The 17,526-nt window shown below is 35.0% G+C and overlaps 1 protein-coding gene across 1 annotated transcript; it reads right to left on the bottom strand.

Annotated features, from left to right (window-relative positions):
* Positions 1 to 8,384: 8,384 nt before the first annotated feature.
* LOC149567036 (VQ motif-containing protein 4-like) lies at positions 8,385 to 10,239 on the bottom strand. The gene has a single exon (XM_089820263.1). It carries the CDS (start codon positions 9,794 to 9,796, stop codon positions 9,131 to 9,133), a length of 666 nt encoding a protein of 221 aa, XP_089676389.1. The 5' UTR covers positions 9,797 to 10,239; the 3' UTR covers positions 8,385 to 9,130.
* Between the last annotated feature and the right edge of the window lie 7,287 nt (positions 10,240 to 17,526).

Genomic DNA, 17,526 nt, shown 5'->3' on the forward strand with positions numbered 1-17,526 from the left:
AATTTTAGGCTAGGGCATACCTTGTTAGGGCCACAGATTTCCTCATATGTTATCAAGAACATTGCACGGAAGTGTCCCTAAGGGTCTCTAAGCACTATTGTGCATCAATCTTTGAGTGAACATATCTCTGAGCTTATGTGAGGTATTGAAGAACTGTTAGGCACTGCAAGATCATGTTGTCGAGGCCTACAATAACCTATCTCAATTTTAGGAGATCTGACTTTGTTTTGATTTGGCATCCCTTTCTTGCCTAATGCCAAAATACGTAGTATTGCTCAATTCAAATGAGCAAGGTTGTATATATCTCAAACCATTCATCCAGGGATCAAACTGTCTTCTCTGTTAGCTCTAGTTTGATAAGTTTAGGCTAGGGCTAACCTCATTTCGATGACAAAGTCCCTTGGATGTTATTGACCACACTGAATAGAAGCATCCTTAAGGGTCTCTAAGCACTATCGGGCATCGGTATTTAAGAAGGCATATCTGTGAGCTTGTGCGAGGTATTGCTAAATTGTTAGGCTCTATAGGATCGTGTTGTCTCTTCCTATAATAACCTATCTCAGTTGTAGGAGATCCTACTTGGTTTGGATTTGGCATCCCTTTCTTGCCTATTGCCAAAAGTTCCAGTGTTGCTCAGTTCAAATGAGCAAGGTTGTGTATATTTCAAACTGTTCATACTGGGATCAAACTGTTTGCTCTGTTAGGTCAAGTTTAGGCAAGGGCATACGTTGTTAGGGCCACAGAGTCCCTCAGACATTATCGAGCACTTTACACAAAAGCATCCTAAGGGTCTCTAAGCACTATTGGGCATCGATCTTTGAGCAGACATATCTTCGAGTTCGTGCAAGGTATTGACAAACTGTTAGGTGCTACAGGATCATGTTATCGAGACTATAATAACCTATATCAGTTTTAGGGGATCTGATTTTGTTTGGATTTGGCATCCCTTTCTTGCCTACTACCAAAAGATGCAGTGTCACTCAATTCAAATGAACAAGGTTGTCTATATTTCAAACCATTCATCCTGGGATCAAACCATCTTCTTTGTTAGCTCTAGTTGGCTAATTTTAGGCTAGGGCCAACCTCATTTTAGAAATAGATTCCCTCGGACGTTATCGACTACACTGTAGGGAAGCATCCCTAAGGATCTCTAAGCACTATTAGGCATCAATCTTTGAGTGGACATATCTTTGAAAAATTGTCAAGTGCTAAAAGATCATGTTGTCGAAGCCTATAATAACCTATCTCAATTTTAGGAGATCTGACTTTTTTGGATTTGGCATCCCTTTCTCACCTAATGCCAAAAGTTTTAGTGTTGCTCAGTTCAAATGAGCAAGGTTGTGTATATTTCAAACCGTTCATCTTGGGATTGAATTGTCTCTTGTGTTAGCTCTAGTTGGTCAAGTCTAGGCTAGGGCATACCTTGTCAGGGCCATAGAGTCCCTCAAATGTTATCGAACACATTGCATGGAAGCATCCCTAAGGGTCTTTATGCACTAGGTAGAAGCAAGAAGTTGGCTCTCAATTCCTCGAAAGTTCCTGGATTGAGATCATGATCTTTTAGAAACGGGCACCCTTTTTAAAAAAAATTAGGCTTGGGCCCTTGATCCGAAATTCAAAAAATGAGCACCCATTTTCAAAAAAATTGGGTGCCCATTTTTTATTTTCAAAAAATGGGTAATCATTTTTGAAAAAATAAAAAAATTGAATTTTTAAAAAATGGCCACCCATTTAAAAAAATAAAAAATGGGTACTCGTTTTAAAAAAATTCAATTTTTGTTTTTTTTGGGAGATTTTAAATGCGTTTTAAACACCGATTTTACTTTTTCAAAAGGGACACCTATTTTTTACAACATGGGGTCAGATTTTTTTCTTTTGCCTTAGATTTTGGTTTGAGATAGGCTTGGTGAGACCAAGCCTATGCCTTGACCTCTCAAGTTTTGGCTAAGGGATTGAATTGACAAATTCACACCTTGCCATAATTTTTGGAGGGTCTTCCCAATCAATTTTTTTTATGAAACATAAACCCATTAGAGTTCTCATTGTCCTAATTTCAAAAATATAAAATTTATAGAGTTATGATTTTATTTACTATTTTTGCATTATTTTTTAATCAAAGGTGGTACTTAAATGTAAAAGTACGAGGTTCACTACAACTTTAATAACATTTTTATTTTATAATTTTTATTAAATTAATTTATAGTTTGAAGAAGAGGCTCATAAAGCACAAAATAAGAAAATAGAAGTATCTTGGATACATATACATATGAAGAAAGAAAGTGCATAGGTTGAAGAAGAGGCTAAGCATTGGACATAATTAAGAAAAGAGTATCCAAGGGTTCACCACAACACTTACACCAAACTGATAGTTTATTTCAGGATGTCTTCCATTTCACATAATTTATGGTTGTGTGTTGGATCATCAATATAAATATAGTGTGTTGTAATTTAGGGAAATAAGGTGTTTTCTAGTTTATAATGCAAACTAGGAGCACTACCTATTCCTACTTGGATTACATTATAGGAGAGTGGATCCACTTGCTTCAACCTCAAATCTAATTGAAATGGATTGGGCACAAGGTGAATCCAACTTGAGTTGAAGGTGATACTGAAAGGATGCAAGTGAGGATGTTGGTCTAGGGCCAAAGATGAAAAATTGAGGCTTTTCAACATGCATACAAACTTTCTAAACAAATACATAGACAAGAGTTGCACATCCTGAAAGAAGAGACCAAAAATAACCCTTTTTCAAAATTCGGGTCAAAATCAAGAGGTCAATGTCACTTAGGCGACCTTGAGCCAAGAATCTCATATGCATTTGAAAGTTGTGCATTCAAGACTAGAATGTTGCTAATAACCTACTACAAAATTTTCATAAAAAAAGCGCAGGTCAATGTTAGGCAGATCAATGTTGACCTTACTATTTTGGATTTGTGAAAGCTCAAACTATAGGTCTCTATTTTCTATGTTTGATTCTAAATATTTCTTCTTATCATCCCACTACAAACACAAAGGATATAAGTTGTTGGATTGGTGGGGGTTCGCCTAGGTCAAACCTTGGTTTTGGAATTAAACTTGAAAGTAAATTGAAATGTAATTGAACTGAAAGGGTGCCTTAAAAGGGAAAATACTAGATCTAAAATAAAAATGATTGCATGGGAGTGCTTAATTGAAATGATTACACTATTAATTGATGATGTAATGTTCTTATGAGAAGACCCACACGTATTGATGTAATTACATGATATGGTTTATTAGAAAATCAAAATCAAACCATAGTTGAAGACATCTTGATGTAACTTGCTACTCCTTGAATTAGATATTCTTGTGAATTGGAATGAAAGAACAAGAATGTGATGTATTGTGATGATAATGAAATGAATTAGGAGGAATGTCTTATATAGGGGTTTCATAGTTAAATCACCTTTTGGCCTGCTTAGAATTAAATATTTTTGTATCCGTGATAGTTTGAGAAAGACAAGACCAATAGAAAAGCACTGATTAATGTCGACCTAACAAAATTGCCTGAATGTTCAATGATGTGAGATAATAGGGTCTCAATGCCATAAATACATTCTTATATAATGCTTAGATGAGCTAAAAGGTGCATTGAAGTTTGCAATGACATAGGACCCATGCAAGATTAAAATGGAATAAGATAAAGGGCACACTTAAAATAAGGGCCCAAATAATAAAGTGTCGATATGCTAAAGTAGAATAGAACTCATAAATTAATTTAAATAAACAAATGTCTTATAATGCATAGAGGAATGAGAAATACTATAATGTTTGGTAGAAAAGTGTGAAATTAAACACCACAATTATAGGTGTACAATTTACAACACAACATGTATGTTTACATTATTTTTAAGCTTATGGAATAATCATTGCCTAGTTTACTCCTCAAAAGTGTGTGTCAACATCATCATCATCTTTAGATAACAAATCATTAACACCAAGACAAACAAATTCCTTGCATCAAATTTTGTGCACATCATTTTCTCACGAAAATTACATCTACGTACAAGTTTCAAACTTCTACTTTCATTTTCAAAGATATAAAAATTAATTAAACATCAACTTTATGAATCTTTAGACAATTTCTTACATATTCCACTTTTAAAATATTTATAAAGCATTTAACATCCATCACAATCAAAATTTCAAATAAAACTAAAATTTAAACATCACTTTTTAAAACATTATTTTAATCAACCAAACCTAAACTGAATACCATTCATTAAAAGAATTTATATTTTAGTAATATAATTGTCACAAATAAATCTCCATCAAATTTAAGATTAAACGTTATGTTAAATCAAAATTTTATTATTAAACACATAGTAGTAACATAATGTACATCTTTGGGCACATGAGATACTTAAACTAAGTGTTGAGTTCCAACTTGACATCCTTATTAAAACAATGCACTTGTATTGTGGGTATGGTGGTGCATCCCTAAGGAGATACCCAAACTAAAACAACCATATAAATACCCACTCTTTAGCCTAAACTAAATAATTTATTATTATTCAATTAATTTTAGTGAGATAAATTCAGCCATAGTTTTCACGAGGCTTAAACATCACATGCTAAGAAAAAATGAAACTTATAAAAAATAAGTTAAACTTTTACTTTTTAACACTTGTTGGGTGCTACTAGCAAAATGGGACTATCCTCCATACAAAATGTGACTATCCTTCATAGTAATGCACCCTTACCAAATTTTAAAATACAGAAAATACAATAATTTTCACATAATTTTCCCCCTTTTTCTTCTTCATGATCTACATAGTTTGTGATAGAAAATACCAAAAAATTAGAAAAAATTAATGTATTTTCACAAATCTGAAATTTTTTTTTATATCTTTTTTATTTCTTTGATACATTTTATCTGGAAATTAGCCAGCACCACACTTTTTGACCTGTGTGTGATGACCCGTGGGCTCCTCCTCTCCCAAGCCACCCACCAACCCTGCTGATGTATGGGTTCTTGTGACAGCCATGATCCACCTCCTTCCGCTGGCACTGCATTAGCCGCCTCAGGACAGTTTGTATTTTTTAACTTTCCTGATATACCGCTTGAACTCTCCCAGAATGATCTTTGTATTCCCTTTTTCAATTTTCTCTCAATCAAAAACAGATTATAATTTCACCTTAATCAAGAACATAGTTTGAACAAAAACAGATTATAATTTCACCTTAATCAAGAACATAGTTTCAACAAAGTGGAGAAAAGCGTTGGTCGGGCCTTTTTAAGCCACCAATAACGTTGCATTTCGGGCCTTTTTAAGGTCCGCACTAGGAAATTTTATCCAAAAATGCGGTTCGGTGCATGAATTTTCTTGAGATAGTGGTGATGATTGAGATGGGTTTTCGCCACTTCTTCATCAGGGCACTGCTTTTTCAACGAGGAAATAGACAACCTCAATTGTTCATGACCAACATTCAGCAACGTGGAGATTTCCTCAAAAACTTTAATGCAGATGAACGAACATAGTGCGTGCTTGGCTTCTGTAGTTTAATGGCGGACAGTTTTGGGTGATTTTGATTGAGTAGAATATTTTCATTTGTGAAAGAGTACTTGAAGGAAATCTCATGTACGATATACTTCTATCCCAAATTATAGATAACCCATTGAGTTCTTTGTTCAACAGTCAAACCACATTAATGATCCTATAAATCTGTCATCCTCCAAACAAAGAGCTTGACGCAGTACTAAAAACAGATTTGTCAAATTTGAGCACCCACTGGCCAAATTTTACACACGCACTCATGAATCTGATTCACATGTCCGAATCGGCAACTAAGAGAAGTTACTAATCCAAGCATTACAAACAAGAAATTGATTTAATAAATCTTTTTATAAAATTGAATTTGATTCAATAGTTCTTAAGTAGGAGATAATTGTGATACTGCTATCAGGATTTTAACTGTGTGATTTTGAGTCAAACTTAGTGATTTTAACAGGATTTTGCTATGGGTCAATGAATTTGACTCAAAATCGCACAGTTAAAATCATGATATCAATAGTTTTTTTAATGAAATTAAATTTTTTGAACCACAATAGAGAGTGACCATGTGAAGAGCTGAACTTTGGTTAACAAGAAACTCTGTCATTTTGGAAAATTGAATTTAGTGAATTTAATCATAGACTTAGATTTAGTAAGTTCTGCTCCAAGACATACAATCAATCAAATTTGATTGAATAAATCTTCCTATAAATTGAGTTTGATTCACTAGTCCTTTTTAATGAAATTGGATTTCAAAGATTTTATTTTTGAGACAAATGTTCCTCCAACATATAGAGAGTGATTCCACCTCTATACATTTTTAGCTGATTTTGATTTAAAAGATTTTGAAAAATTTTTATGACAGTTTAATTTAAGAAAAACTCATTTGGTTATAATTTCATTCCGATTTCCATATAACACGTTTCTTTGCAGTGGAATCATATTAAATCTATAATCATCCAGACAAACAGGTTGTTGCAGTACTAAAATAGTTATATCAAATTTAAGACGCTGGGACAAAACCATTAATGAAATTGGACTCGATGGAACTCCTCAAAAATGGGTGACGTGATTAAGATTTAATGGAACTGGTAACGAGGTTGAATTGAATGAATCTGGTTATGAAACTAATTTTAATAGAACGTCTATCAAAATTAGATTTTATGAATCTTCCTTGAAACCGTCTGATGAAATTGGATTTAATGAATGTATCTTTTCAATAAATTGGATTTGATAGATCCTCCAAAAATATAAGAGGAATTCGACGTCTATACACAAGTAGGTGATATAATTAAATAGATTTTGTTCTTAAAATTTATGACAATTGAATTGATGGAAATTTCTGTATAACCCATTTACATATATTTATCCAGTCAGATCACATTAATAATCTTATAAATCTGTCATCGTCCAAACAAATAGCTTGACGCAGTACTAAAAACAAATTTGTCAAATTTAAGCTGGTCGGACATTGACCAATTTTTTAGGCTGGAAACGTTCCACATTGTTTCTTCTCATTGTTTTCTCCGATTCCGCTGTGCCCGGGAAGAAAAGTTTTGTTGAAGACCTATTCCATTTTGGCGCCCATTGTTGAGGTTTGTTGCTGACATTCTAATTATACACGTTTAAAAAGCCCAATGATGAGATTGGATTTAATGGATCTTTATGAGCTTGGGGATAGACAAGAAATTAAATCTCGGAACAATCCCATTAAACCTAACCTTTGTCTGGGATGGAAACTTGTTGTATATATGTTGGACTAATCGCTAATGTTTTTCATGGAATCGTGTTTATAAATCTAGTTGTATCAGATATTGACAGGTCGATCGTTTGGAACAAATGGTATCAGAATTTGACCACAGGTTCGAATCATAACAATATCTACATGCTATAGCTTGGAGGCCCATCCCTTAAGTTGGCATCCAGTTTAAGGGTTAGCCTGAAATCTAAGGATGCAAATATTTCCCAAAACCAAACTGGCATCTGGTTCAAGTAAAAGATTGGCCATCACACGGTTGAAACCGAAATCCCAGAGAGAGAGGAGATCCAAACGAAACTCCATGACAGAGAAATTAAAGAATGGCATAATTACCATTACTATCAAGCTTTTTAGTCCCAGAAATTTGTTAACAGTTGCAGTTCTTGAAAGCATCATTCTTAGCTCTACTTAGAACCATCGTCCTCAACCTCGCTTTATCAAATTTAAGCTATTCTGCTACAAGATTAATTTGTGAGTTATAAGACAATATGTTCAGAGGTTCGTCAGATCAAATACAAAAGAATGCCTCTTAAAGGAACAAACCTTTTCAATCACACTGGTGTTATGTTCTACTGTTCATAACCAGTGCAAAAGATGACTAGAAGATGATTTGAGGAAAACCCATGGAAGAGGAAAGCATCTACCTTTCGACTCGGTAGTCTTTTAGATGTCATTAAAACTCTTTCATTTCATTGCAATCACAATTCTGCGAAAGGCAAACCCCTATAAGCAAAGAACATCTTTCAATGACAAAATTGTCGCGTTCAATCATTCATAAACAGAGGTAGAAAAGATCCAAGGAAAACCCATGGCAGAAAGAAAAGAGAATAAAACTCAGAAAACATATTCCTCTTACAGGCCAAAATATCTGTTATCAATTACAGATATAGAAAGCACCATTGTTTAACTACGCTTTAACTTTGCTAGCAAACTGAAATGCAATACGCAACCCACTTCCTCAAATCAAAATTGGATACATTTTACAGAAAATTAATTTGTTGGCAACTTAGATGAAATTATATAGAAGTTCAATGCATTTCATTTGAGGAAGACTGAAGTCTTGCACAAAAATATCTTTACCTAATTTAAATGGACACATAAAGAGAACTTCGTTGAAAAATTTCATCAACACCGTTAAGAATCATATTTATAGCTGTATTTACAGATTAGTGGAATCAGAGCTGTATATCTATGTGTTCGTGCATAAAATGATAAGAAAACAGAGCCCGGAAATTGAGCAGACACGAGCACAATTTCTGCTAAGCGCCAATTTACCGATATGTGATTAATGAACACAGTATACATATATCGACAAGAAGATTATTTGATAGCCATGAGACACAAGACTGAACTTAATGAAGATCAAACTACAACTTTTAAAAGCAAATCTACGAAGCTTCTCCTGGTATATTCCACATTTAACATAGTGATATAGACATTTTTAATCAAGTCCTTCACAATCGAGCACCAAGCAACAAACAACGCCATTGCTAACTCATATGAGATGGCTGAGAGCAACATCAATGGTTAAATCCTGTAGAGCAATATCAATGGCTGAATCCTGTACATAACACTTCATGCAACAGAGGCAAGAAGCAAAAACTGCAATGTCATTTTACCCCAAATAAAAATGTTACTTCATCATCCCTAGACCACATCCATCTCAGATAATCCAATCTTTTCCACTGGCTGCCCATTAAATCTGAAATACTAATTCTGATGCACAATCTAAAATCCCTCCGTGTACCCAATCGATGCTATAACCCTAAAAGCTCATCAGTAAACCCTAAAAACCGTATAACATCTTGGACAAGATTAAAAACTCAAGAACACCCAAGAGAGAATGTGCCCTTCTAATCTAAGAATTGGGTTCTCTTGGGGAGTGAAGGGGAAACAGGGGAAGCAACTCAGGGTCAGAGCCACGCGGGGTATGTAGTGGGGAAGGGTGCAAATAGAATCCTTTCTCGGCTATGGCTCTTTCTTCCTCAGATGAATCAGAAGTAGGCGTAGCAGCGTTGGGGGTACTGGATGAGCTATATCCATTAACATTGTGAAATGGGTCAGATCCAAGGGGAGTAACAGGGCTTGGAACATGAAGACTCTGAAATGGGTCTATAACGTTAGGGGATCGAATCTCACCTGATCTCGGGGACAAAGGATTAAGACGAAGAGAAGTTAGACCTAGCTGAATCTCTAGTTTCCTCAAGCTTTGTCTTCTCTCTTGCAACTTGAAGGGAGATTTCCGAGGACCCACTTCAACCTTTGAAGCTGATGATAATGGCGGAACTGCTTCTCCCTGTCCCTGCTTAGCCCCTCCTCCCGCCCTGTTGTAGTAACGGGCCGGCATGGTGATGGGAAGCTTCTCCTGACTCTCATCTGAAATACCCGTGAGCTTTTGAACAAGCTCCCTGAAGCTACTCGAATCGGCTTGAACAAAAGTGGTTGGAACTGCAATTTGTTGGGTTTTGGACGATTGATCAAAACAGTTTCCACCCTGACTCGCATTGGATTTCTCCATCTCCATTGCATTGCCCAAAAATCTTGCTGTTGGTATCCGGATTTCGCTATTTGGAGAAAGAAGAAAAGAAAAACCCCACTCTGGAAAAAATCCCCGACTCCCCCAATTCCAATTTCCAATCGAAGTGCGTGCAATCAATCCACACAAAACCCCACAAATTTCTCGATCTTGGACAGAGAATCTAGTCAGTTATACGCTTTCTAGTCCCCGCATAAGTAATCGGCATCCAACGGTGGAACTTAAAACCGCCAATGCTATTCATAACCATGACCAGGGCCAGGTCTTCAGCCGTAAGAACTAATTATTGAACGGAATAGGAATGGTGTAGCAACAAGAAGGAAATAAAAGAAAGGAACAAGTCACGCGGAGAAGACAATCAGGATTCTCGGACGCAAACAGGAAAAATGGGCGTCACTTCACTCTTAATCCCCGTGCCCTTCTAGATGCTCATTAGCGTTAGCGTGCGAGGGAGGTCATCCATTATCACATCAGCACATTTCACAGTGTACACGCTACATACATTTAAAAACGGTTAAAATGGCTTCATTTCTTTGCTTGACTGAACAAGATGCCCAATTTCAGAGACCGTTGGGGCAACTTATTTCCCGTCGTGCAAGAAAGCGACTTCCCTTCCCTCTCCTAACAATATGTTTAGGAGTAAAAAATTTTCGTTTCAGAATTTGATTGTGTATTTTTTTAGTATCAATGTTTTCGGAAGTGTGGTGGTGATCGATTATCAGAATTACATTCTTTCATCTTGATGATGGATCACAGAGTGTGATCCAAAACGTTGATATTAAAAAAACATATACAATCAAATCCAGAACAAACAATTTATACTTCAAGTGGATAGTGGAAATCTAATAAGATTAATATTTAGGAGGGTGGATGGTTTAAGGAACTAAAATATATTCAAGTAATCTCACTTTAAGTTCCTTTTTATTTTGTTCTTTCGTTTAAAAAATCTTAATTAAGAAACTAGTCATTTGGTGAAGTCTTGCTACTTCAAAAAGTTCATTTAGATTGTCTACTTTTAAATCAACTCAGTGCGAAGATATGCATAGTTTGCACATTCTTTAATGAAACGTCATTCATTTCCACCATCTCCTTGTTGGAGTAAATGCAAGTCCTTCCTTACCATCCTTCTTTAAGCACCTTTTATCTATTAGATTCATGTCTTAGATGATGAGAGCTAGTCCTCAATCGTGCAATAAAAAAAATAGCATTTCTCTTAATTGTAGATCTAAAATAAACTTTTCCATCATACTGTCACATGGGGTTAAATCTTTGGCATAGTGTGTTTCTTTAATGCCTAGCTATTTTTGTTCACATGGTATTCTTGAAATTTTATTTCACCCATTTTTTTGTCTCCCCATTAGTGTCAGGACAATCATGTAGATTTATTTCGCACCTATTCATCCACTTGTTGTTTTGGTTCTTCCAAGTCTTTTTTCTTATGACTTGGATCCTTTCCAACAATTGTTTTCAGTCAATGGTACTTATCCATAATTTCAATATTCTTTTAAGTATCATTTTAACCAAATGATCACTAGAGCTTCAATTAGAGACACACCTAGCTCGACTAAAATAATCTCATAGGTATTGTTGATTTCACTTTAAGGTAGTTTATGATTATATGTTTCTAAAATCTAAAAAGAAATATAGAGGAAGCAAATTAAAATGAAATTCAAGTAAGTCGGTTGAAGCAATGTCACCAAAGTAGAGAGTGATTTGAGAGAAACTGACCAAAGCTTAGAGATGAGACACAAGAGGTTTTGAAAGTGAAAAAGAAAAAGAAAAACCCCTTATGTATTATTAATGAAGGAAATGTTGTAAAGTTGGTTGAGGTAAGTGGATTGATATTGTGACTAATGGAAACATTATGACTAGGCAAGGTTGTTGAAGGTATTTGTTAAGTTTGATATTGATTGATGAAGAAAATTGTCTAAGTACCAAGCATGATAACTATGTACAAGAAGACAATTTGTTTCAGCAAGCTTCACTAGAAGCATATACAAGTTTATAACTTTGACAGATGTTATTAGGGACATCATTTATGATGTGTTTAAGGCTGCTTAACTTAATTATGTGATTTGCATAAGATTTGAAAATATATGCTAAGGATAGTTTGACATTGTAGAAACAGAGTATGGTCATATTGGTCAAGGAATCGACTTGACTTAGCAAATCAAGAACTTGACAAGTTAGGGACAACATCATATATGTTAGCCCTCAACTAGTAGAATCTAATATTTAATTTTGGTAATGCGTGGTTAAGTACAAGGTCGACTGGACAACAAAATCAATATATAGGAAAGGATTTTGGTTTAGCGAAGTTGCAACATGTAATGTAATATTGTGATTATTATATGTGCACTTGTATTTATTAGCATGAATTCTAATGGTATTCCTATATGGGTGAGCATTCCATAATGAGCATAGTCATTAAGGACTCTTGGTATTGGTATTAAACAACGTCTTTGGACACTTGAGCTGGTTGAAGACTTGGAGCATTAAATTGACATAATGAGGCCTTTGTCATTGATGTTAATAGGGGAGAAGAGTGCATGAAAAACATCCTCTAGTTGATTGGCATATCTCTATTAGGGAGATTTAGAAAGATTCATGAATATCTCTATGGGGAGATACACAACATGAAGATATAGAACAAAGCAGTGTTCTAGAGGATTTTAGATTTGGTTGATGAAGAGGATTTGAAAAGATGAGAACAACTATAGCAGTAGCAGAGTGTTTTGGTATTCTTGGAACTTAGATATTTTTCATCTATGTTGCCATCAATGCCAAAGGGAGAGATTGTTAGCATGAATGCTAATTGTATTTCTTTGGGGGAGTATCCTAAGCATTGGAGAGTATTGACATGTTGCATTCATGACTATGTTTGTCATTGATGTCAATATAGCAATAATTCTGTGAAGACTAGTAGAATAACATATATAGATCATACTTGTATGGACAGAGTTTTGAAGTACAAGTGAAGCACAGTTAAGGACATGTTTTACCCTGTGTCTTGATGACAATGTTAAATACACAGAGTCTAAGTCGAATATGTATGAAAGTTATAAGTGATTTACAAAGAGTAGTGTAGAGGTAGAGTGCATGGAAAACAATTTATGATGATCCTATTATATCTTCTAGCAGAGATATAATCCAATGATATGCAGTTAGACAGTGATCGAGGATAGTTTGATGGTGGACTATATATTCTAACAATATTATGTTGGTTAGATGTTATTTTGATAGTCAGAGCAAAGAAGAAGGTTGCATGCATGATTGGATGCAAGGAACAACAAAGGACTGATTAGATGTTTTGGATATCAACACAATCAAGTTTTGGTATTTCTCTATACTACTTGTAAAGTTGTATATTGTTGTAAGAAAAACAAGCTCACCATTCTTGTAATATAACTTCTAATAGGGTTGAGGCCTCTAAGAAGGTCTAGTCCTCTAAAAAGGGCATATACACTATATGTATGTAATAGACTCCTAACGGGATCAACACCTTTCACAATATACTTTTAATTAGTGGATTATTTTGTGGGTGCCATCCCCACTAGGGTTTTCCCTTGGCCAAGGTTTCCCTAGTTAACAAAGTATGTTGTTATGAGTTTATTTCTTTATGGTATGTTTATTAGTGCTTTTTAGTTTAATTATTTATGCAAGCTTAAGATTAATATCTGATATCTATAGTTGAGAAAAAAGTTGATAAATATTAATGTGCAGATATAGAAGGTTGCTAAAATTTTCATGAGTTGTGTAAGTAGTATCAGCTTTTTCATTACTTCATTGAACACATTTAATGAAGATTCATTTTGGAAAGACTTTAAGGACAAAAATTAGTCATTTTACTCATCATTCAAGAAAAGAGAGAGTGCAAGGAGCTAGCATAAAGATTTGCATTTGGAAGCAATTTGAATGATGCCCTAATGCATAACAATCAAATATATTTATCAGTTTTGCAAGATAGTTTCAAGATTTGAACTTGAGATTAATTGTCATGGAAACCCCACAAATATGTAGTGTGAATGAAAGACCTAGATATCAATTTGATAAACACCCTTTATTTCAATGGGAGATGATCCCACGAGAGTTTCTCGCAAACCCTTGAAGATGTGTTGCACATAGAGTACATAAGGGCTTTTATTCACTATAAATTTGAGTCAATTATTCTAGGACATTTACTCAGACCTAGAAAAGTTGTATCATGAAGATAAATAATTCAAACTTGGATTTGAACACCTAGGAAAATTTAACATCCTCCAATACATATTCATGAGGAATTTGGTGAGAATGAGTAGATTAGGATAGTATCGAGTAGAACCCATGATGATATGCTTTGAATGGGAGACCAACCAATTATGATCACTAATGAGTTAATTCACAAAGTAACTGGACTAAGAAACATAATTATTCTTATAGCTGTTTAAAAAGAAAAGAAAAGAAAAGAAGAAGAAGTAGAAAAGAACACAAGAGCCAAATGGGATAGGAGAGGAATGATTTTATCACACATCAGACAAACTAATGTAAGACTTATTAGCAAAATTGTAGGAATCAAGATGAAATATAGTTCAAGATCTAATTCAATGTCAACAAGATCTTAAGACAACAATTGCTAGATAATATTAAGAGGATCAAGTATGATAAGGACCAACCTTTCAGATTTGTATAGTTTGTTATGTATATATTCTTTCACATTTTACACAAATTTCCAAATATGCCACATTCTACATGGATCACTAGCAAATGTACTATGGAACTAATAATTGATTAATATAACATGTAAACCAAATCAATCATTACATTAGACATCTTTGGAATGATTAAAAAATTTCCAATGGAGATGAAATGTTCAGAGAGTTAGAATTCTGAGATTAGTTGTTGAAAAGTATAAGGAAATAATTTTCTTTATGGTAGAAACTGACTACACTTGTATGGAGGCAATTGAAACTATAAATATATCCATCCATCCGATGGGAGATGAAGGAACAAAAAGTGTGCTTCAAGGATATACAAAGGCTATATTAGAATTAGAAAGGGACACCACTTGTCCTAGATGGATTATATATAAATAGAATTCAAGTGAGGTAAAGAAACAATATTGTATAGTAGAACAAGGAAAAGGGAAGTTGCTAGGATGGTAGAAGATATTGCAAAAGATCAAGGAATGAGAAAGGAAGATGGACATGATGCCAAGAAGAAAGCTAGTGAGATACATTCAAAAGAAACCCTTGAAGCCTCTAGTAGTGGATGAGCAAAAGATCCTATCAAAAGGAACTAGTACAGAAGTAACAACTACAACAACATATGAGAATAAAGAAGATGATGAAATTAAAATCACTAAGGTGCAGGTGATACTAGAGTTCCATACACCAAGAAGATCTACAAGATATTCTCCTATAGTTAAGGAGGATGAACCAAAGGTAACAAGGCAATCAGTTATGATAAAGGAAAAGAAACGAGAAGAGCATAAAAGGTCTACAAGGCAAAAAGATAAAGCACATGGGCCAAGCTTTAAGAAGTTGATGCAGAGGGACTAGGGCTCTAACACTTAACAACTTCTAATTAAGGATCTAATCCTTGAACCATCCAATGGCTCCTAATTTCTTGATCTTTCCACCAATCTTAGCCTCCAAGACTCTTACCCCAAATTGCTCCTAGGTATAGTTGGGTTGGTGTAGACTTAATCTCCCTTATTAAGGCACTAGTCCTACTAGCCCTTCCTTCCTTCATAACCCTAACCCTTGCTTAGGATCTTTCTCTCTCACTTCCTTGGTTTTTACTAAAGTTTAAGATACCCTTCATATCCTTCTTGACCTAGCCTAACACCTCTGGTCACATCAACAACCATTAAAACTCACTATCTTCAAATAGGGCTCATTAGGCCTATTTGCTTTAGGTCTAGTAACATTGCTTTATTCCATTTCTTCAAATTATTCCAAATAGACCCATGAAAGACCTTATGATTCTGAAAGCTATCACCTAGCACTTCTAGAATCCAAATTTACAAAACCTCAAAACACCCACAACCCTACTCACCCTCGAGCCCTAGTTTCTAGGCTATCTTTTAGGCCTCTAAACCAATTTTCACCAAAAGACCTCTAGATCCTTTCAAACTTCAAATAAACCTTTCCAACCACTTGTTCTATCAAGGTAACTTCCTAGGGCTACTAAACATGTCATTGGATTGGCTTGGTCTAATCATGGGTGTGCTCTGCAACAACATCTTCACACTGTCTTGGCTCACCTACTCCCAGTAGTTAGCCTAGGGCATCACTTCATAACTTGAAAACTAGTCAGAAAAATTAAAAGGAAATTAAAAACCATATGTAAAGAGTCTAACCTATCATCCCACAAGGTTTCAAACACTTTCCAATGTGGATGATTAGGTTAGAGCCATTAATGTGACAACAACCCTGTGAATGGAAACCATAGACCAATCACCAATAAAACTTCCACAACTCACCAAACTTGTAACTTCAGACTAATTTTGTATCTGAAAAAGAAATATGAAATAATACTCTACAAAAACTAGAAGTCAAATCATCTATCCCAATCCATACACATTTGTACTAGGGCATTAAACTCTGCAAAAATAATGAAAAACATAGTAAATTATTCGTACAACAGGCTCACACGTGTGTAATTTGGCTAGAAACATTCTAATCTTCCAAAATATGCTTCCCATGCTTAAATACCTAAGAATGGGTGGTTACTAATTCCCAAACTATCATTTGCAACATTTTGCAAAAATTGCAAAAGTTGCTTAAGCAACTTTGCAACTTTTGAACAATTTTTTTCTCTTTACATATTTTGATCAAATGGGTCCATCTAGGACTATTCTAGGACCCTAGTTAGGATTCCTAGGACCTCTTAGTTACCCAAAAACCTTAGTTTCTCATCCCTAGAAAATTTTGACCTATTAAGCAACTTTTGAGAACTCTAGGACCTAATGAGCAATTTTGGCTCTTTTACAAACATATTGGGACTAGTTGAATTCCAAGGACCATTGGAACTTATTAAACACATACAACCTCTTAACTAACCCTTAACAACTCAAAAAATTGAAAAAAGGTGTGCTCTGCACCATACTCCCCTGTGACAAAGAACTCAAGTCCCTTGAGTTAGGAGGTCTTCAATGGTGACCCTATGCTTCAAAATATCTGCCTCAGTCATCCAAGTGGCTTCAACATCTGGTAGTCCCCTCCATTTCACCAAATAGCTTATCACCTTGGAGTCCACTATGTTGTCTAATTGCAAAGGTTGGGGAGTGGGAAAGTCTTGAACCCAATCAATTACCTCCAATTCTACAATGGTGTGCTGATCAATATCAGTATAGTGCCTTTGTAAGGAAACATATCACACACATTGAAAATGGGTAAGATCCCAAAGTCAAGAGGAAGTTCCACTTCATAGGTGTTGTTCCCAAACTTATGTAAGAGTTTTAGAGGTCCTATCTTCTTCATCAATAGTTTAGTTGGTTGCCCCTTGGGTAATCTCTCCTTCTTGATGTAAGCAAGCACCAAATCTCCCACCTTAAATTGAAAATCCCTCCTTGTTTTGTCTGCTTTAGTCTTGTACTTTTCCACTTGGTGTTGAAAAGTCCTTCTAACCTATTGACAAAGCTCTTTCATATGCTCTGCAAAGGACTCTCCTTGAGCACTCCTCTTCTCAAGTAGACTAAGATCCCTCAACTCCAAAATCCCTCTAGGGTGAGTCCC

This window comes from Cupressus sempervirens, chromosome 3 (assembly GCF_028749045.1).
Source record: "Cupressus sempervirens isolate cs-2001-9-10 chromosome 3, ASM2874904v1, whole genome shotgun sequence".
Classification (NCBI taxonomy): Eukaryota; Viridiplantae; Streptophyta; class Pinopsida; order Cupressales; family Cupressaceae; genus Cupressus; species Cupressus sempervirens.

Excerpts from the sequence above, each read along its gene's own strand:
- LOC149567036 (XM_089820263.1), bottom strand. The coding sequence starts at position 9,796 with ATGGAGATGGAGAAATCCAATGCGAGTCAGGGTGGAAACTGTTTTGAT.